The sequence below is a fragment of the Motacilla alba genome, chromosome 2 (genome assembly GCF_015832195.1).
Source record: "Motacilla alba alba isolate MOTALB_02 chromosome 2, Motacilla_alba_V1.0_pri, whole genome shotgun sequence".
Taxonomy (NCBI): Eukaryota; Metazoa; Chordata; class Aves; order Passeriformes; family Motacillidae; genus Motacilla; species Motacilla alba.
The window spans coordinates 81,998,005-82,018,763 of record NC_052017.1 but is presented as its reverse complement, the minus strand read 5'-3'; the positions used below and the strand labels follow the sequence as shown (position 1 = coordinate 82,018,763).

At 39.4% G+C, this 20,759-nt stretch overlaps 1 protein-coding gene across 4 annotated transcripts in view; it reads right to left on the bottom strand.

Annotated features, from left to right (window-relative positions):
• ABCA13 (ATP binding cassette subfamily A member 13) overlaps positions 1-20,537 on the bottom strand; it is a 170,598-nt gene extending 150,061 nt beyond the window's left edge. Inside the window, exons 1-8 of one of the 4 annotated variants that reach the window (XM_038128757.1) lie at positions 20,266-20,537; positions 16,070-16,163; positions 14,832-14,955; positions 6,419-6,567; positions 5,519-5,547; positions 4,197-4,360; positions 1,985-2,100; positions 774-907 (exon numbers count right to left, since the gene is read on the bottom strand). In XM_038128757.1, the coding sequence (XP_037984685.1) occupies positions 774-907; positions 1,985-2,100; positions 4,197-4,360; positions 5,519-5,547; positions 6,419-6,567; positions 14,832-14,955; positions 16,070-16,163; positions 20,266-20,355 (900 nt within the window). In that variant the 5' untranslated portion in view covers positions 20,356-20,537. Of the gene's footprint in view, positions 1-773; positions 908-1,984; positions 2,101-4,196; positions 4,361-5,518; positions 5,568-6,418; positions 6,568-14,831; positions 14,956-16,069; positions 16,164-20,265 lie in introns of those variants that run through there. The other 3 variants (XM_038128758.1, XM_038128761.1, XM_038128760.1) reach the window with 3 other exon arrangements.
• Positions 20,538-20,759: the final 222 nt, after the last annotated feature.

Genomic DNA, 20,759 nt, shown 5'->3' with positions numbered 1-20,759 from the left:
TTTTTTAATAATTTATCCATTTGTTTCAATGAGCTATTTTTACAATGAGCTCTTCGGGAGTATAACTCTAAACTGTACTGCTCTACCAAGAACAAACAGATTTCCCATAAATACCAACATGTTCTATTAAAGAAACGGTGGACCTAAGCACAAATTCAAATGTTGTTTCCAGTTTTCTGCAGTCAAACCAGACCACCACAACAGACAACTTTGGTCTAGAGGATAGGTTAGAATGCCCTATCTGAAGAAAGAGATTTTCTTCTAGATGTGATGCATCACTAGGATATTTGATTAAGCAACTCAGTCTAGTACATTCATATCAAGACTGCACAACTGAGAAGAAAGGACTCTTGGTTTCCCTCAATTTACACACAGAAGAGACAGGCATTCTTTGTCCAGCAAATGAGATGAAAAGTGCTGCCAGACAAGCTAATCCTGACAGACTCAAATGAAGGATTTGGTTTAAAAGCTTAGTGGAGCAATCCTCAGAATTCTCTACAGGATTGGATAATAAACACAGGACTCTGCCATACACAGTTGTGACTTCAGAGAAGCATTCATTAACATGTGTAAACAACTAGACCTATCAGTATCTTCATGTGCAGAGATTTCAGCTAAAGCTAGACATTTATTTGATGGGAATGAAGCCAGGATGTTTAACAACCTTATAGCTGCTTCACAAAACTAAGCTTCTGTAACACAGGAAAATACATTCAGGGTACAAATAAAAAAAATATTAAAGAGCTAGACACTAAAATTTTCAACTTATTTACCTCTGTTAATTGTGCTGTATAACTTAGCAGCTTCTCAACATGAGGGCCATCAAAACCAAACCTGGATTCAAGTTCTGCTTTCACAGCAAGAGGATCCCATAAAACATCCCCGAAAGAAAGATTACATTGAAAACCTGAAAGAAAGAAAATCTTTTATGTAATGTAATCTTTTATGTTTATGTCATTAATTCTTTTTATACATGCTGTTTCTTGGTGGTTCTCACTTGTTGAGATCCAAGTACCATATTCCCAGCTTTTTTGGGGACAACAGGATGTGTGCACCCAAACACAAATTTACCTAGGATAAAACCCATGATTGCACAAGTGGTAAAGTCAGTTAATGTGATGGCATCTCGGCAGTTGATATGATGATGGTGGGATGCCTTTGCATAGCAATTGCCAGCAAACTCAGTAGGGTGCCATTCTGAACTGCACAGAGGCATGCAAAGGTGTGTGTATGGACTGGATGTGAATCACTGAGAGCAATGGAAGAATAACAGAAGTTCCAGAGAAATCAAGTTCATCCTCTGCACAAGGGCTCCAGCACATCACCTTCGTCTCACATCAGCCTTCACTTTTGCAGGTGAAGTGGGATTTAGACTGCATATTACTCTTAGCCTGACTTCCGCACCAAGCAGACAGCTGCACCTATACATTGTGTGCTTCAGTTTGCCCATGAAACTTGCTCCTGACCTTTTCTTGTTTTCCTGGGGCCAGCCTACTTTCTCCAGTTGAACTCATATTCCATGGTGCAGCAGCAGATGGAGAAATGTAACCCTTCAGCTGACAGCAGAATTTATGAGAACAGAAGAATGAAGCTTAAACCAGTCATAATGCTTAAAATGCACGTCCAAAAAAATTGCTCTCCTTCTATCAAATGGAAGAAACTGTCCCTTGCATTGATTTAGTCTCTCTCCAAAATTCATTGCTAAACCATGACCATTCTAAACACTATGTTTTAGACCAGCTTATCTGATACTTTTTTATCGAATAGTTGCCAGAGTCTGATAAAATTTAGTACTCAGTATTGGTGATAAAATTTAGTAATCAGTACCAGTATTTAAAAAGCAGATCAGTAAAGAAGTAGGTTAGCACTACAGCAATATAGTCCCTGCACATCAGGAACTCAGCAGAAGGTCCAACAGTCACTATCATTTATTTCCAGCATTCTTATTAGGCAGTTCAAAGAAAATCTGAAGTAAATTTCTTACCTTCTAAGCTCGTATCCTGTACTGATGCAGCAGTCAAATTCAGTGCCATTTTCACCACTTCATAGAAACTTTGGCCCAGTGGCATCATAGCTAAATCCTTCAGTGATGCTAAGGTACTGAAAGTGGAAAATAAAACAAAAACTCAAGCTCTCTATACACCCAAAAACCTAAAGGACTTGCTGGAAAGAGACAACCTTCAAGCAACTGAATAATAAAACACTTCTTTTACTGTTGAAAAGATGATTTTTATGAAATTAGAGTTTAACTGAACAAAACACAAATTGAGATTTTACAGTTAAACAGTTAAAGTATCAGTCAATTTCCATTAAGGAAATGTGTCCTGAGAGGACCAATGTCCTCTTAAAAAAATAAAATAAGGGAAAAACTATCACAAACATTCTCTGTTATCTCCACAAGAAGGCAGGATCAACACTGAATATTTACATTTTACTTCCCATCAATCTGCAGGAAAGAAAAATTTAAAGTAACATAATACCTATTCTCACAAGAGGTTAAACCAAGTGCATTGCACAATGCATTGATGAAAATATATCTATTGAATTTCTAACAAGTCTCTGTTACATTAGCTGTGAAAAAAATTTCTCTGTTAATATAACTTTACATTTGTGTCAAATTTACCAGTTATTTCCTACCAAGTAATCCTTTCTTATTATTCAAATAAGAATCCAGTTTTCCTGAGTGGATCATCAGTTTCCAACATTCATGAAAAGAAGGAAACAAACAAACAAACAAACAAACAAACAAACAAAAAAGAAACCACCCCTATCACAAAAACCCAAAGCCGGTCATATAGATGTGAAAAGTTCTGTTAAGTACCTCTGAGGGACACAGCAAAACATGGCACAGACCTGGAAGTGGGAAATGTAAATTCAGAACCTTTCTACTGGCTGATGCTGCCTTAGAAAGGACCACTAGAATGTAGTATAGTAATATGAAACTAGTCAAGAAACAAGCACTGAGTTTTGTGGTTTGCTTTCCAAATTGCATTAATAAGGGTAAATTTGGTCACTGAAGGACACAGAAATCTTAAAAAACCCTCAAGCAAATGAAAACACCAAAACCCATATGTAAACATCTGAGACTCCCATGTAGCTTTGCATGTTAATAGCTCAGAGAATAAGCTGGAATAAGGTTACAAGCTACTTAGGCATAAGGGAAAATAAATAAATTTTTAAAATCCAGCACCAACATAGGTACAATCCATATATTGTAAAAGAAACTTATTTTCCAGTTTGAAAAAAAGTTATGTCATCGTATTCTTCTTATCTGGGTGGAGAGCTATTTTTGTTGTTTTTCTTTGTTTTGGGGGTTTTTTAATTAAAAAAAAAGGAAAGACAGTGGGATGATAAAGGATGGCAGAACAGAACACTCATTTCTCATTCTTGATCTTTGAGCCCCTGCTTCCCCACGGCCTAAGGCTGGTGAGGTACATGGCCAGTCTAGCACAGGCACCCAGGTTCAAAGGGCTTCTCTTGCTTTATGACTATGTGATTTGACTACAGCAGCAATTGCCTATCAACCCACTACAACAAACGGCCTACCCTAGCAAATACATATCTGACTTACACCTAAAAATTACCTTATTTTACTGAAAATTCCTGACACATGTCTTGGTCTATGCTTTAATTCTATGTCTTCCTCAGAATCCAGCTGTCCTTTACCTGATTCAGAACACAGTCTCTGGGGTGTTTTTCTTACTGTTCCATTTCTTGCAATGAAAAGCAACCTAAAGCTATTTTGTAAGCAAGAGGCTTAAGAAACAAAATTGAATAATTTTCCTGATACTGACTAAGTGCTACATACATACACACATTCAGATCTGATTAGGATCAAAATTATTATTTTCTTACATATATTCTGTCTCTCAAAGACCCCCAAAGCACATTACAAGGTTCAAAGTCATATTAGGTGATGGGCTAATTTCAGGCATTGCTTACATGAAGCTGCTTATCAAAGACTCCTAGGGCATCTCTGTTGAGTTTGGCAGAGATGCAAAACACAGCTATAAAGGAATCAGTGCGGGTGAAAATTCCTAACACAGTTTTATAAAAGCAAAATCTGGTAAAGAGAAGAAAATTTTAGCCTCTTTACACCATAAAGGATGCTTATTTTATTACGTAGACAGTGAGAAGAACAGGAATTGTAGATAAAATTTTAAACAGAGCACTTTCAAGACTGTGAAAGTACTTACTTTTGAATAACTTTTAGAAACTGTGTTATGGTAACTAACTCATCTTCTGTATAAAAGCTGTTCAGTTCAAGATGAGGGAGTGAATGCAGAAGGTTCCAGAAATATGGTTGCTTGTACAGGCTTTCTGCTCTAGAAATAATTTTCTCTGCTTCATTCAAATCCATCTTTAGGTGGAAAAAATAAAAATTACATGCAACACTTCCAATAACAGAAGAAAAAGTAGAAAGAAAAAAAATCAGGTGCTTGTTATTTCCTTGACCCTCTTGAATTTTGAAGCATTCAGAATTTTTTTCTGAAGTAGATACATACCTCTAGGTTTGGCAATATACCACATTATTTTGGTTCTATTTTGAACTCATGGAAGCTTTGTTTTTGATATGTCTCTCTGCTCCCATGGAAAAATGGAGCTGGAAGTAAAGCTAAGGCATCTCTTTCTGCTCAGAAGTGTAACCAAGGGAAGGATTATCTTTGAGTTCTCAAGCCCTGCAATGAATTTCTAAGTCTAAGATATAAAGATCAGGGGACTGCTCAGCCCTTGCCATCCTTGCCTCACTGCTCTTTGCAGGGCTTGTGGGGGTCTCAAATAACAACTTATAAAAATGGCTCTTTAAAGGTGAACTGCCTGGGATAAAACAACTTCTTTCATAGGACTATACAATATAATGCCTATGCAAAACAGGCTTTTATCACATTTTTTTTTTTATTATATAGTCTTTGCTACTCTAAATTAATGTCTCACTAGGGCTTTTTTTTTTTGCATAATGGTGACATGAGCACGCCTTATACAAAAAGAAGCTTGTGTATACAAGCTCTGTTTCTAATAATGAACATCTGGTGTCAACTTAATATTTCATTAATGTTGAGAAATACATCCTTTCTATTCTGTACTCCATTCCAGAAATGAAATTTCCTACTGATATGGCTCCTTTCAATCAATGAGAACTTATGAGCAATTAAAAATTGCCATCTAATTTCAAGTTATAAACTGGAAATCAAGTTTCATAAAGTACCAGTAACAATCAATCAAATATGGAAAAATATACATCTGATAGATGCACTTTTAAATTGCTCCTAATAAACAAACATACTTCAAATAGTAGTGGATTTTGGCTACTAACAACATAGACTGGCTAAACAAGTAATCTAGAAACCACTGAACATCTATCAAATTTACAAGACATAATTTTTTTCTTTCAAACACTTTTTTTTTTCTTTTAAGATAGTCTACTTAAACTTGACAGGATACAAATTTCTAACCATTATAATAAAGATCCTCAAATCCCAGGACTGTAATCTAGAAATAGACTGTAAAAAATACTTACAGTAAGAAAAGTGGTGATGTTATGGAGCCCTGTAAAATTAAATATTTTCCTTTAAAGAGAAACAGTATTAGCTTTAGAAGGATCTATATTATAAGCAAAAGCAAGCAGTGCACAAAGGATGTTTCTAGAAAAGTAAAGGCACATGAAGCAACTAATATCCCAAAGATAGTGGTCCATTTGATTTTCTGTGCTTCCCAATACTTTTACTGTAATCACAAAAACAATTTAAAAGACATTGCTTACTGTTCAATTTTTTAGTGAGGCAAAGCCATCATGCCAACACTACATGAATGTCCCAGCTACCAGACAGCCAGGCATGCAAACTGTGATTTCACCTAAATCTGTCTGCTTGAAAACTCAGCCAGAGACACAGGGTAGTGGGAGGTCTTCAATGCCCCCTGGAAGAGCAACAAGGCTGTGCAATGTGGGTGGAAATGGAACAGGAGACTCAGACCCTGCTATTTCCAGTCTCACTCTTTCTGCCCAAGACTGAAGGTCACCTAAAGTCACCAGGTGTGAGATACTGTTGTTTTCCATTCCTATACTCTTTAGTACAACAGAAGAATACAGGCAGGGAGAGCTAAATCCTCATAAACAGCTTTTCAATGCATGTTAGAACAAGTAACCTTGTACTCTGACTATAATCCTTATCTTTTAAGCTTTCAGTGTTTTCATAACGCTCAAGTATACAAGGGCACAGTTATAGAAAGCTAATTTTTTTCTCTGATAATTTTGATGGCTACAGTGCTGGTAATCATAAAAGTGGCTTTTTTTAGAGCAGCTAAAATTTTAGTTGCCTAGTTTTATTTTTAAGATCAAACTATTCTTTTTTTTTTTTTTTTGATGGCTACCACTAACTAATAGGCAAAGAATTTAAATTTTAGAAAAATCACAGCTTACCTGAGAGCCTTGAGTTTTCTTCCCATAGCTTTTCTAAGGCCATGGCTTTCTCTGTAGTATCAATAAATTCCTTTGCAAGTTCTTCTATCTCTTCCATGAAGTCTAGATCAGGTCCAGTGGCTCTCTCTGGACCACTTTGGGGGCTTGCACTATTTTTTGACAGAAAAAAGAGGGACTAGTGAGGTAACAAACTGAAATCAAATAGCTGAAAAATGTTTATATACTCACAGCAGTATTCTGATTTTTTTAACAATTATGTATTTATATAATTTCTATTTAGTTCAATTCATTAACATGCAAGTTGCAGCATTGGTCTCAAAACCTCGGGAAAGTGGGCAATGAAAAATTGCTGAGGTCACCTATGTCAATTCTGGCAGCAGCCAAGAACAGACACATCCAAAAAGTCTTTAATATTTCTGAACACACTCAACTTTTCTCCCCTAGATTATCGTGTGTCCTGGTGGCAGGTCTTTGATGAGAAAGTTCAAGCTTTCCTATTGCATCTAAGATAACAGTTTGTTTTTTGAAATACACGCAGCAATGGATAAAAAGAGTATTTTATTCTTACTACTTTTTCCTTATTTTAGCTGGCAGACATACCACTGGTAAATGTTATCTCTATCACATTGCTATCCGGTGACTACTCAACAGCACAATTTTCTATCAATACTTCTAAGTGAAACCAAGAGTCAGAGTCATTTAAATGCCTCTTTACAGGACAAAATTACTTAGGCCCTCCTAAAACACCATAAGCAAGGGAATAATTATATTTAGCATGTTACTAGGCAGTTGCATTTTGTTTTATCTAATAGCAGATTCAAATTATCTTAAGAGCTACAACCTGTCTAGCAAAAAACTTTGCTATTTTGCATTAAAAACACAATAATTTTTTGATTGTCACAGAATCAAAGAATGGTGGAAGGTGGAAGGGACCACAGTGGTCATCCGGTCCAACCTCCCTGCTCAGGCAGGACCATCCTAGAGCACATGGCACAGGATTGATTGTGTCCAGATGGTTCTTGAATATCTCCAGTGAGGCAGATTCCACAGCTTCTCTGGGCACCCTGTTCCAGTGCTCAGTCCCCTGCACAGTAAAGAAGTTCTTCCTCATATTCAGGTGCAACATTGTGTGTATCAGTTCTGCCCATTGCCACTTGTCCTGTTCCATTTACAAAAATATAGTAAAGAGTTACATTCCTTTCCCATCGAGCTTATATGCCAATACTTGTTTCCAGCACAATTTTTACTTATTGAAAGAAAAGCCTAATGAGATCAATTCACAAACCAAAGAAAGCTATCAGTCACCACTTTCTCATTTTCTTATATTTCTTTCCCTCCTGACCCTTGTTTGTTCAGGCATTCAGAGAGCTGTTTGCAACTTCAGATTAAGGGAAACAAAGAAAATTTCATCTTAAAACAATCAAAATATTAATTCTTTCAGTACAGCTTATTTTGATCCCAATTTGGCCAACTGACAACAGGGTTTTGGAAAACTCTTTCACCATCCTCAAACTTCAGTGGGCTAAAGGCAATTCCTCAACACATTTTTCCCTTTTAAATGGAGTTTTAAAAAGCAGCTTTCTGTTGTTCAGATGGTGGCTTTTAGGGTGACTAGAAGTCGCACTTCTGCTACTGCCTTCGAAAACTACCTCATAAATTCCAGTATTACTGAAACTCACAGAGCCAAAAATTTCAGACAGCTGAGAATCTTCATGTTTGGCAAAGAACTGAAACACTACCTACAAACTGAAATCTTCCTAGCACTCTGCTTTTTGAGCATGAACAAGAAGCCAGCACTTGACCAGAATAACAGCAGCCATAGTCAGAACATTAAAACAAACCGAAACTCTAGCTCAGTTTCCATGGGATTTTTCACAGGTTTTGGTTGTCTTTGGGTTTTCTGTGGGGTTTCAAAAGAGTGGTGGTGTTGGATTTTTTTGGGTTTTTTTCCCAACAGTTGCTGAACGTGAAATTGAAAACTAAACTCTCCTAAGAAGGTCACTTAAAATAAAAAGTGTTCAGAGGAGTGCAGTATTTCAACCCACATTGTTTGCCCTCCAAACTAGACCCGAGCTTTGCATCCCCATCTACAAACCTCCTGGTTTTAGAAACATTGCAAACAACAATGCACTGGGAAAAAAGCCTTAATCACATAGGGGCACACAGCAGGACTCAATCCTGTCTCCAGGGGCTGCTGGGGTTGCCTGGCCTCCCTGCCAGCAGCAGGGGGCACAGATAGCAGTGACAGAAGGAATCAGTAATTCTTTCCACTCTATCTCCGTCACCAACTCTGCCGCACCTTGGATCTGCAAAGCTTGAGTTGATAAACAGCAGGGAAACAACATAAAAGCATCCTCTTGGCATCTAATTTTATACGCTTTAGCCACTTGTTTGATGCACAGCAGAAGCACATTAGATAACCCAGGCTGAAAGGACAGCATGCTTAGCTGGGCTGTCCTTCCACTGTTCCCAGGCTGGAAGACTAGGGATACAAGCTACTCTCCTGTGAGGTCCCACAGAGCACATGGGGCCAGGGGAAGGAGACTGGGAAGATACAGACTAGAAATGATAAAGAAACCAGCAGACAGCACTTGGATCATGGTGGCTCTGAAGAACTACAGGGCAAAGTTCAGGGAAATCATGTTGATGGTGAAAGTAGAGAGGGAGCTGAGAAACTCTGGGGGGATATAGATATTTAGGGCATGGCAAGAGGAGCAAATCCAAGGCATAAGGCCCAGCTATTACAGAAGAGAAGGCAGATGTGCCTTCTCAAGCACATGAAAGACCCATAGAAATGCCACTTTCCTAAGCAAAAGCCTCTCAGCAGTCCAAGAGCAGCTGTTTGGACACGCTGGCTGTGAGCTATGTGAGCTAATAGCTTTGTGGGGATTTCCAGGTCAGCTGCCATGTCAGCTAGCTGCCATTTGTGACCCTCTTTTGCCATCATTGCCGCAGACCTGCCTCTCGTTATTCTTGAATCTGAGCACAGCCTCTTTTTGAAGGGGAGATGGCAACAGGCATGACATTGGTTATCAGGCTCAGTTTTATGAAACACATTAAATTATTACAGAGGTCTTACTTGCTGAATATCTGCTCTAAGATTAAAGGATTTTACATAGCATGGCAATACAGGACTACATTTATCTCCTAATAAGAGTGCTACAAGTTACTATTGATCTCTTAATTCAGCACACGTTACACAAAATTGCAGGAAGATGTCAGCATCTTGCAGAAAGATAAGACTACACTTTAAAACCAGCTACAGAGACAGTCAAAGCAAACAATTTTCAGTGAGTGTGCCAATAAAAGTACAACACTTAATTGTTGTGCTGCTACTCTCCCAAAGAGCCTTCAAAGCGTGCTTTCTGGAGCAGAAGGCGGCACTAACTCATTTGTGTGTGAATGTGTAAAGGAAGTCCAGCAGCCGTTCCAAGGAAATTCCTAGCAGCAGTTGCTAGGAACAGAAAAGAGGGGAAACAAGGGATAATAAAAAGGACAAAAGGAGGAAGCAGTAATTTGTAGGAGAGGACATACATAATTAGAACTGGGGTGTTAGAAGAAAAGGTTGGGGAATGTATATATAAAATTTCATTATTGTTCATGGTAGCTCTTCCCTCAACTGTACATTTCCACAAAGTTCATGAGAACAGAAATTAGACTGAAGACATACATTGGTACAAGCTTTGATTGTGACAAAATACAAAAGAGCAAAAAGATTGCATCTCTTTGAGCATGTAAAAGCAATTGTCATTTTCTAAAGCCATGACTCAGAAACATTAATTCTGTCCAATTTACTCAGTTACTCAGGATAACAGTAAGAACACTTCAGAGTTCATCTGAGAACTCAGCTAAGATGTGAAATGCCTTTTAGACTCGTGACTTTCATAAGCATCTCAGCAAACTCTTCTCAACCTCACCCATGTCACCACATTAATAATTTCTCTCTAAAATTGCAAAGCCCCAGCTGGCTTCCATTCTGCACTATATCAGGGTTACAAGCCTGGAGACATCAATGCCAATACACACACTGGACAAAAACATACTGTGTGTCTCTCACAGGAAGATCTTTGCCTTCCACGTTGATACAATTATAACCTTCCTAAACTGGAATGGACAAAAATATATAACAAACTAAAAAATATATTCTTCCTAATTTGCTCTAAAATTAGGAAAACCCATGTTTACATTTCCTTTTCTCCCCAGCTCTGGCAATCTATAAGCAAGGTCACAAAAACAGCTTCTGTTTCTCAGTTACACAGCCTGCAACTACAAAAGTTGGCCCAAACCACAGAGTTAGCTTATGGCTCCAGCAACTTTCTGCAATACTATCTTGAAGAACTATTTCTCATTTGAAGATATATGTCAAAGAAAAATCTGACCCTTTAAGCAATTCTTACACAAAGACTTTTGCTGATGCTTAGACCTTCCTTAATTTTATTCCTCCACACCTGGTGTTGTACGGGAGCTCTTCTGATGCTCCTCCACTGGAGAACCTAGGCCAGCTATTTATAAAGCAAAAGGTTTAGAACAGTACAAAGAAAGGGGCTGGCATGAGCAGAGCTGCTCCAGGAGGGGGCCAAGATAAGGAGCTGGGGCAACCCTGGAATAGTCCATGCCCTCACCAATGAGACACTGTCCCCCAGGACCCCAGCCTGCAGGTGGACACAAGGGTGTGTTACAGGCTCCAGAGGCAGCCCCAACAAGGCAGGAAGCCCAGGAGCCCAGTCAGATGCAAAAGGAGACAGAGCTACCACGTGGGTATGAGTGGCACATCCAGCAGGAGCGCAGAGACAGACCCGGCTTCTACCACATCTACTGGTGAGGCTGCTCAGGCTGCTACCACTAGTAGCTAAATAAAGAGAAATAAATGAATGTGCTTAGAAATAACCATTTGGAGTCTTGCTTTAATGATATTTGTGGTTCTAAGTCTGAGAATGGCTTAATTTTTTTTTAGGTGTTTGAGAATCTAACATAGATCTAAGAGTCTAGACTGCAAGGGCAAATCCCACCATGTTCTGCAAGATTTGCCAGGGAATCCAGCGTACTGGGAAGTCATGATGTTTCCATGCACATTCATGGAATGTGTGGGTGTAAGGCCACAGGACCCCTGGGCTGTGGGGTTTTTATCTTATTTTCATGCTCTCAGTTTCATGCTGTGCTCCACTAAGATGAGGTGGGGAGTGGAACATTCTGGAAAAAGCAGGGAAAAATGTCCTTTGCCATGGGAGCTCCTGAATACTTCCTTGTTCATCTGCTCTGAGATACCAGTGGGTGTATCAGGCTAGGGAATCATATCAGCTGCTGCCAGCCAGCAGCTTTTGCAGTGGCTGAAAAGAGCAGCAAGGAGCAAAGTCACAGAGCTCTTGCAACTGGATGCTTTCCAAAGCATCAGAGGAGGTGGCAGACCTTGCTGCAAATCAAAGTTAATGTGGTTGTAGGCTTCACCTGGCTCATCTTCTCACCATATCACAGGCTGTTGCCTGAAGGGACAGGGACACATCTGTGGCCGCATGGCCTGTGCCAGAATAACTTCACTCTAGGCTCAGCCCCCCTCATGATGGGGGGCTGCTCACTGACAAATAGCTACTTGTGGTTTATGGATTCCATGGAGGTTCCAACAGTAGTCATAGAACTACTTCCTCCCAAAGACAACTACTAGATTTCAAAGTGATAGCACCAGAGTGTTACAATGTGTGTTTAATGTGAAAAAAAAAATGGTCAAGTGTTTAATGTGAAAAAAAAATGGTCAAGCATCCATGCAAACTGTGCAGTCTCTGACTTGTTCTTAATAAACACAATATTATTGACATTAAAAATGTTCCTTTATCAGATTCATGGTTTGATATAAATCCTTGAAGGGAAGATAATTGGTATTACTGTTCCTATGACATCCCATCTCTCCAGTCAACAGGGACTGGATTCAGTTATGTTTGACTGATCAAACTGACAGTCTATATTCCTAAAGGCTGTTGGCAGCCAGCATAAGTCAGAGCAGCCCTGAGGTTGATTTAATTTATACTGATGGACCTGGTGGAACAGGCTGACCTCAAAATGAACTTCATCCTACCTTTTTAGCCTTTTTACTTACCTAGGCTATATGCTACTCAGTGCAGTCTATTGAGTGTATAAATATGGATACATGCATGCATTTTATTTTTCAGTTGAATAATTGAAAGACAGTGAATAATTTCCCTGATTCTTAAGTAGGTCTAAGACTGCCTCCAGGAAATTCTTTCCTGATTTTCTATTGAGCTGGAACATAATTTGGGCAGTTCAGTCAAAACAGTGTAAATAATCATGCAGAGCAGTCAATATAGTTCATAGTTTCTAGAGATTTAACACGTCTAGATGGCATCTGAACTAGTGATGTAAATAAAAGCTATATTTTAGGGAACAATTTTTTTAAAAGGCTAGAGTTAGGACAACTATTTAACCCAGTAATATAGAATTTATACTGCAAGTAAGAAGATACAGGCTTTGTACCGAGTTTGAAAGACCACAGCACAGGGGCTTGCCACCTTTGGTTTGCCTGAACTTGTTTTCATTTTGACTTGGGTTTGCTTTACCTTTTTCTCTAATTTTTCTGGCCAGACAATTCTGGCAATTTGCTGTATTTTTACTTGTGATTGCATAACACCATCATAGTTTTATACAGATAGAAGTAGCAAGTGACCATTCAATGCAAAATGAGATATTTATGGCTAACAAGGTAGTTCAGAAGAACACAGGCTCAATATAATAGGTGAGACCTTGAGAGGTGGGGACAGAGAAGAATGATACTGAAGTATAATACTGGAGTATCTGGGTTGATAAGAGGTGGGGCACAGGCTGGCACTGAGAGCTACAAACAAGTCACCAGTGTTTAGTTGAAATTCAGAACTGTAGCTGGACAAAGCCAATTTCTAAGTATCAAAAAAAATTAGCAGGTAGCTAACATATGTAAAAGATACCATATACATTCAGGGGTACCACATAAATTTGAATGTATCCCAGAGATGTAGGCCAATGGAAACAAGCAAAGTATAAAAGCACACTAGCAAAGTGTGCCCTCAAGTGCACCCTCAAGTGAAAAAAGAAGCCACCAACACCACATTCCTTCAGATAAACTACTGTATATCATGACTTGCCATAACAACCCCATCTTCATCCATCTGCTGCTGTTTACATGATCCAGAGTGCAGTAGAAAAGTGAGCATAAACCTAGAGAAAGTACTGGAAACACAGTGGTCATGTAACAATTTTAACTGTATTAGTGGGAGGAGGAGGAAGCAGAGAAGAATTTTAATAGGGGTATTTTTGTCTGTAAATATATTGTGTAATAATGTATCTTTAATAGTGGCTTAAATTGTTAAGATGTCAATTCTAGTGACAAATTCTACTTTATGTAGAACGTGTTTACCCATAAACAAGTTTTATTTTGTATAGTCTTACGTTCAATCAACAGTTCTCTAATGTACAAATAATTGAAGCAGACCATCTAGATCAATGATGAGTATTATGGCCTGTTACTTTGATACTGAAACTTTCCAACTTGCTGTATGCTGAATTTATTGCTACCTATAAACTTCTACAATAATAAACCACAAATATTTAATGCTCTGACACACCTCTGACGTACCCTCTAGGATCTTTTGGTAGATATTATCAATTTTTTAGGAATAAAAATACAGATATAAATGTATATATTCTGATTAGCTGATCCTAATTTGACTATATTGTTATATATCTTGAAAGGCTGTTTGTGACCCTACCCTTCAGCCAGTTTGCATAAGTGTCTTTGCATCTCAAGCATTTTTGGAGTAGATGAAATTACATCATTTCTTAAAGAAAAATTCCAAATTGAAATCAATCTTTTTTTCTTTCTGCATTTTAGGATCCTGTGACAAGGACTTCTAATGGGTAACTTTTTCCAAGTTCTTTCTAATTACAGAACTTCTGCTATTCCTTGTTGGCTCTTTGTGGGTCTTATATGAAAGTTATTCTTGTTTTGCTTTTCTGGGTTCATTTCTCCCACCACGTACACTCCCAAACTATTCAATGTCTAAATCCACATATAATTTTGGTGCTCTGCTTCACTCACATATAATGAAAGACTCTCTAGTAAAGGATAAAATTATGCTCTGACATGGTAGCAGTGAAAGGGAAAGAATATTACAAGGTACCTCTACAATTTCACCCCCATAGAGTGTTCAGCATCCAAAACAAGCATGAAATGCTCAAGAAATTTAAACAAAAATTAGCAAGAGGTATAACTAAGGCCTTACATCCTTTGCAATCATAAGAACACTGAAGGAAAATTTTAGCACAGAATAACATTGCTCCTATTTTTGCTGTCTACAAGGCAGTAAGAACCTTTTCTGTAAAAGAAGGTGCACTATGGTGGTGGCAGCTCTGTCAAACTCACAAAACTCACCTAGAGCGGCTGTGTCTCCACACTGTGTAACTGGTATTCCTGCATCTTGAACCAACGTTACAGAAAAGGGTCCGCATGAAAGGATAAAGGCCCCCACTTGGTAAATCACGAGCTTCTAAGTAACCTGAAACCAAGCAGCAGCAGAAATAGGACCACTAATATTGCAAACTGTACCATCACATTGTGCTCCCTCGTCCTAAAAAGCCTCTTTGTCATCTGTGAGCAATGAAGTTGTATCAATGGCAGGTGTCTCATTTAAGAAAAGCTCAGTCATCACAGAAAATGAGTAACCTCTGTGTCAGATTGTGACAACTAGCTACATGTGACATTTGAGAGCAGTCTTTGAAAAGCTGATTTTCCTGGTAGTAATATTATTGCAGTATCATGTGATTGCTAGCCCCACTGCCCAAAATCATGCAACCTGGATTGGAATATAGACTTCTGCACAAAGAGGTATTTCCTCTTTTCTCACATTTTTCAAAAAATGAAGGAATTGGTATTCAGCAATGTCTGAACATGCATCAATCAAGACACTTTTCCATATTTTTGGAATTACCCACAGCTCTCCATAAAGTAAATATATAAAGTGCAGGCTAGATTCTCTCCAGATAGTTCACTCTACAGATCTAGAATTGTTTTACCAAACTGATTTTTAATGTAACTTAAGCCAGTTTATCCCCATTTTACTGGCATTGGTGAATAACAGAATAATAAACTGAATAGATCATAATATCATAAATAATTCTTTTCTAAATGAAGATATATTTTGACAAGATAAAAGCAAAAATGGCTTTATAAGGTGGAGGGAAGAATCATAACAAGTTTTGAAATGGTAAAGGAAATGGAAGAATTTAACAAAATATTAATTCTCAATCCCAGGAAGTGGTTGGGGTAAATTTCATCTTGTCTAATTGTAAATATCCACCTGAGAGGCAGGTATCTAAACTCCACTACTCAATAAAAAGAAATAAATACAACTAAAACCCAAGTAATCTCCCTTACTCCAAAGCTGATGTTTAAAACTTGTCTTACAAATCAGATCTTAAACTTAGCATCTATTTCCCACATAGATGCAGCTTCCTCAGATCTATAGCTGGACAAGACTGAATCCCACTGTACGACTCTTTGCATTGACTCCACTACATTTAATTCCCCCCTTCCAGGATGTTTTTAGTGTTTGCTAAATACTTCTACAAGTAGAGGCAACCAAAATAGAGCGCAAGTGAAACAAAACATACAGTTTTCCTTGTATTTTGGGGGCTCCTGGAAGCGGATGGCAGCTAGAATCAAGAAAAGTACACATGGCCACAGTATTTCAGTGAGAGAGAGGACCTGAAAAAGGAAATCAGAACATCAGTCTATAGAACATAGGGTTTGGGAACAAATGAACAAAATTCATATGTCTTTTACTTTAAAATAAAAACATTTGATATCCTCTCTACAACTATTTCAGGAAAAACAAGACCGTTAAAACAAGCTAACAACTGGCACTTCTATTTTAAATCCTTATAACTTTGTGAAATTGCACTTCTTTCAGAACAGAACAGAAAAGTAGTTTTCATTTCAGTTTATACTGTTTGTAGATGCTTTCCTTAGGTCAAGACAAAGACTGGCAAGGCGATAATAGCGACCTTCAACTTTCCCAAACCTGAGCCTCCTAAGAAGCCAGCACCATGCTGCACCTTGATGAAATTCTTCATGCTCCCCTGAGCCCTTCCTGGTGGCATACTTTCTTGTCCTTCCCTGATTCCCTGGCTGCTGCCTTTACGCCCTTTCTGTCACCTGCACTCAAATGCTTTCCAAAAGCCACCCTCGCCATCTCCAGGAGGGAAGACCAAATGAGACCAAGCTAACAGGCCTGAGGCTGCCCACAGCCACACTTCTCATATCCCAGTGTTCCCATTTCCAGGGCCACAACAACATGGCACACAAGCCAAAATGCAGTGGGACTCAGATTTTGAGTGTGTTGTCTCTGAGCAGATTGCACATACCAAATCCCATCACGGAAGTAAACTTGGGCATGTCAGAAAAATGCCTAAGAACTATAACATAGGAACAAAATCCAGTAGCAGAGTCTTCCCTGTTAAGAAGGACATCTGTGCTGGACGTGAGACAAGGAACTAAAGGTTTCCTGAAATTTAGGGAAATCGCCATTTATCTAAACCGATCACAATTAAAACAGTATAGGAGCCAGCCTAATAAAAGTGAGGATGGTGCTTTCAGTCTTTTAGGGATCACCAAGAGCCAGCGTGCTCCCCAGGGTGCAGAGATCTGTTTTAACAGTGCCACCCAGCAGGGCAGGGGATGCATCCCAGGGACCCCAGAAGGGGAGCAGGACAAGGCCTGCTATTACAGCCAGTTTAATACAGGAGTCCAGATCCTAGGTCAATGTCACAGCAGGTCAAGCCAAACAATGGCACAAGGGCTGAGCCAGGGAGGAGTATGACTCTGACTTCTCCCAGGCAGGAGGGCACGGAAGCCCAATTTTGGCTTGGGCTGCTCAGAGTCATTAAACTTAGCAGAGGCCCAGAAGTCTGACAGCATCCTCCCCTCCTTGGCATATTCATCCCCATTCCTCCAGTCTGGCGTCAGATGGAGGGCCTTGCTGTGGAGCAGAGCCATTGCTGCAGAGTATCCGTGGGCTCTCTCTGGGGAATGGAGACAGCTGCAGCAGCTGAAGGAAGGGGCACTGCAGAAGAGACTTGGGAGAGGATGTCACCTGGCTGCCCAGGAGGGGCTGGAAAGGGTCCAGCTGTCCCTGGGGGCACACATGACCACCATAAGAGCCCACAGTCAGTGGCTGGGGGAAGGTCCCTCAAGAAGTTCAGGTGAGGGGTGGGAGACTGGAACTCCAGAGGGGTTTATAGGGGAAGGGCCTGGACAGCCACAGGCTGGGCTCCCTGGTGCCAGTTCAGGGCTCAGGGCAAGCCCAGCTGGCAGCCGGGGCACAGCACGAGCCAGCTGCTCCTGAAGGGCAGGGAGCCAGGAGGGTGCCAGGGCAGCAGGGCCCTTGTCAGGAAAGGCCTGGCCGGCAGTGCCCTGGCAAGGCAACAGGCTCTGCTGGGAGCCTGGGCTAAGGCTGAGCAGGAGTGAGGGTCAAATACAGCCCTGCTATCTCTGGCATAGTCTATGGGAGGAGGGTTCTGCTTGGATAGGGACTGCTGCTCCTGATGACAGGAATTTGGGATAAGAACTGAGAAGACAGCTGCAGAGGAAACAGCAGGTTGGAGGACGCAATGAAACACCAGCACGCTGCAGGCATTAAGCATGCAAAACTGATCTTAACAAGTAAGTTATTTGTTGTAATCGTGGGAAAGTAATGCTGCTGTATAAGGCTTACTTGTGTTCAAATAGAAAAAGTGCCCACAGAAGGTCCAAGGAAAGAGTATTTGTGACATTGCAGGATTGCAGTCCTTGCACAGCTGCTTTGCCCAGGTACTAAGGGGAACTGGAGCCTGAGAGCTCATAAAACTCTGGGGAGATGCACCTGGGAGGAATGGTGAGTTTTGGTAACAGAGATTTAGGACCCAGCTGATTTTAATTCTAATTATCCTCTAAATAAGGGCATCAGAATTTGGGAATCACATTTCATCCTTTACCCAGCTATAAATTTGGATGGCAATAAACAATATTTAAATGATAGTTAAGAAATGCAGTAATAGAAAACTAAAGTAGCCTGGTAGTGTGTAGGCCCTGAGCTTCTAGAATCTGTAGTTCTGAAGTAAAACCTTCTGAAAACAGAAATGAGACTGTGTCTTTGGCACAACAGCAATTTCAAACTCCAACAAGTCAAAACATAGAAAAGAACCTGTCCTGCCTTTGAATCATGTTGATAGAAGCTGCTGATGCCAATCTGAATTTCAGTCACAAGACTTGTTCCTTCCAGAACTCTTACATCCGTCTCAGCCCCTTCACTGTGTAATATTGACTAATGCCACATGGCACTCAGGACACTTTGCTAGTTCAACAGCCCTCGCTTCTCTTCCGCTCTAACTGCTGATAAATAGCCATGAGGAGAAAATTGTCTTATACAGACAGATCTACATGATACGGAACAGAGCTGAAGCACATCAGATCTTTCAGGAGGTGCTTTTCTCTTCAGATTCACAAGGGTCTCACCACCTCTGCATAGCTGGATGATCCACCTGGATTTCTCCTCCTGTACTGCAGATGGAGCACCTTCCCAGCTCAGTGCTTGCACAATAGCACACAAGGAGGTTTTGCAAGTTCCCCATGGCAGTTTCTGCCTCTCAAAAGACAGAGTGAAGTTTGCTCTGGACCACCCTTGTAATTCCTGGTTTGGAGAAGTCTGCTTCTCAGTGAGTTCTCTATTCAGGAAATCTACCAATTAGACAAACTTACAAATTATATGAATTAAGATTTTTTTCTTTCAGAAATATATGAGGGAACACCACACAGAACAAGAAGAGAAATATGAAAACAGGAGACACAGAGAAGCCACTTGATGCACACTGATTGAATATAAGAACTGTTCAGGCATGGAGAAGAATATGACCAACAGCATCCTTCCCCCAAAAGTATATTTTATATTAGAAAACATCACTTTCGTTACTTTGGGGAAGAAATTCCTTTCTAAATCACTATTTTATTGAGGCTAAATATTTCTGAAACTGAAAACTGTGTGCTTATTTTATTGAAATAATCTTATCCAAAGCAGCCAACATGCTTCACTGCAAATCCCTACATCATTATAGATCATAAGTGAAATATGTGTGAAACTATTAATTGAAGTGAGATTTTTTTTTCCCACAAAAAATGTTCTCCGACTTGAGAAAATTCACTTTCTTCTATCCTAAAAGATTTTTTCCATCACAGTAAAGGTAAAAGACATCTCATACCTAATTTTCATCATTTTGATTTTGACGTCTGTTGAAGCAGCTGCCACATTATTTTGAATATTGGAATTTGAAAGGTTAAATTAGGCTTTGGAGAGCAGATAAGAAAGGAAATTAGGAAGTTTATGCAATTTTTAATACACAACACATGCCCTGTATCTAGACTTTGATCACAGTCATGCAAGCTTTCTTACATTACCTATAAGTACCTGTAATATGAAGAAAATTAATTTTCTCCCTTGCCATTGCTAACCAGCACTGCTAGTATCTAATGTTAATGAAAAGATAAGAAGTGGCTCTTTAAAACTTTTATGACATTTGTCTCATTAGCAAACTGGGGAGCATTGCTCCATTCAGCCATTTTAGAACTAAAACAACACATTCTCTACTTGTGTTTTCAACAATTAGGTGACAAAATGCAAAACAAGAACCACTTGCAGCCAGCCTGTCCTTAACAATCTGCAGTGAAAAGGGAACATCAATAGACACACTCTTTCCAATGCTAAATACTAATACTAATATTTCCAGATACTAAAAAAATTTAAATATTCCTTTTTTAATTATTTTCAAACACTCACCGGTTGCCTCACACGGCAGAGCCAATTTTTCCAAAACAGAGCCTTGAATTGGTGTATAGCGTGCCCCATATCTTCTTTTCTTTCCTTCATCCACTTGCAGAGTGGACTTTCTAACTCAGAATCATCTCACCAAGCAGTGCAAACGTATTATTCAGAAGCTGATTAATTCCAGCACTAGTGAATAGGGCAGGAGATTTGCCTGCTTCTTCAGAAAATATGAGATTATGTTTCTGCCTCTTGTTTTGCTTTCGTTGAGGAATCTCATCTTTCTGTTTTTCTTCTCAGTGCAATGAACAGTAAGGGGATGGGTTTATAGAAATGCCTTCAGGCTGCTTTACTCCACTGCATACATTCTGCACTTGTTTCTACTTTTCTGGAATAAAAATGGATGCAAAAAATGAGGGGGTGGGGAAAGAATATGTAACACACATTTATCTTTTTGCAAAGTTTTGTGATTTTTTGTCACTTTAGTGTTTATGTCTGTCTGTTTGCAG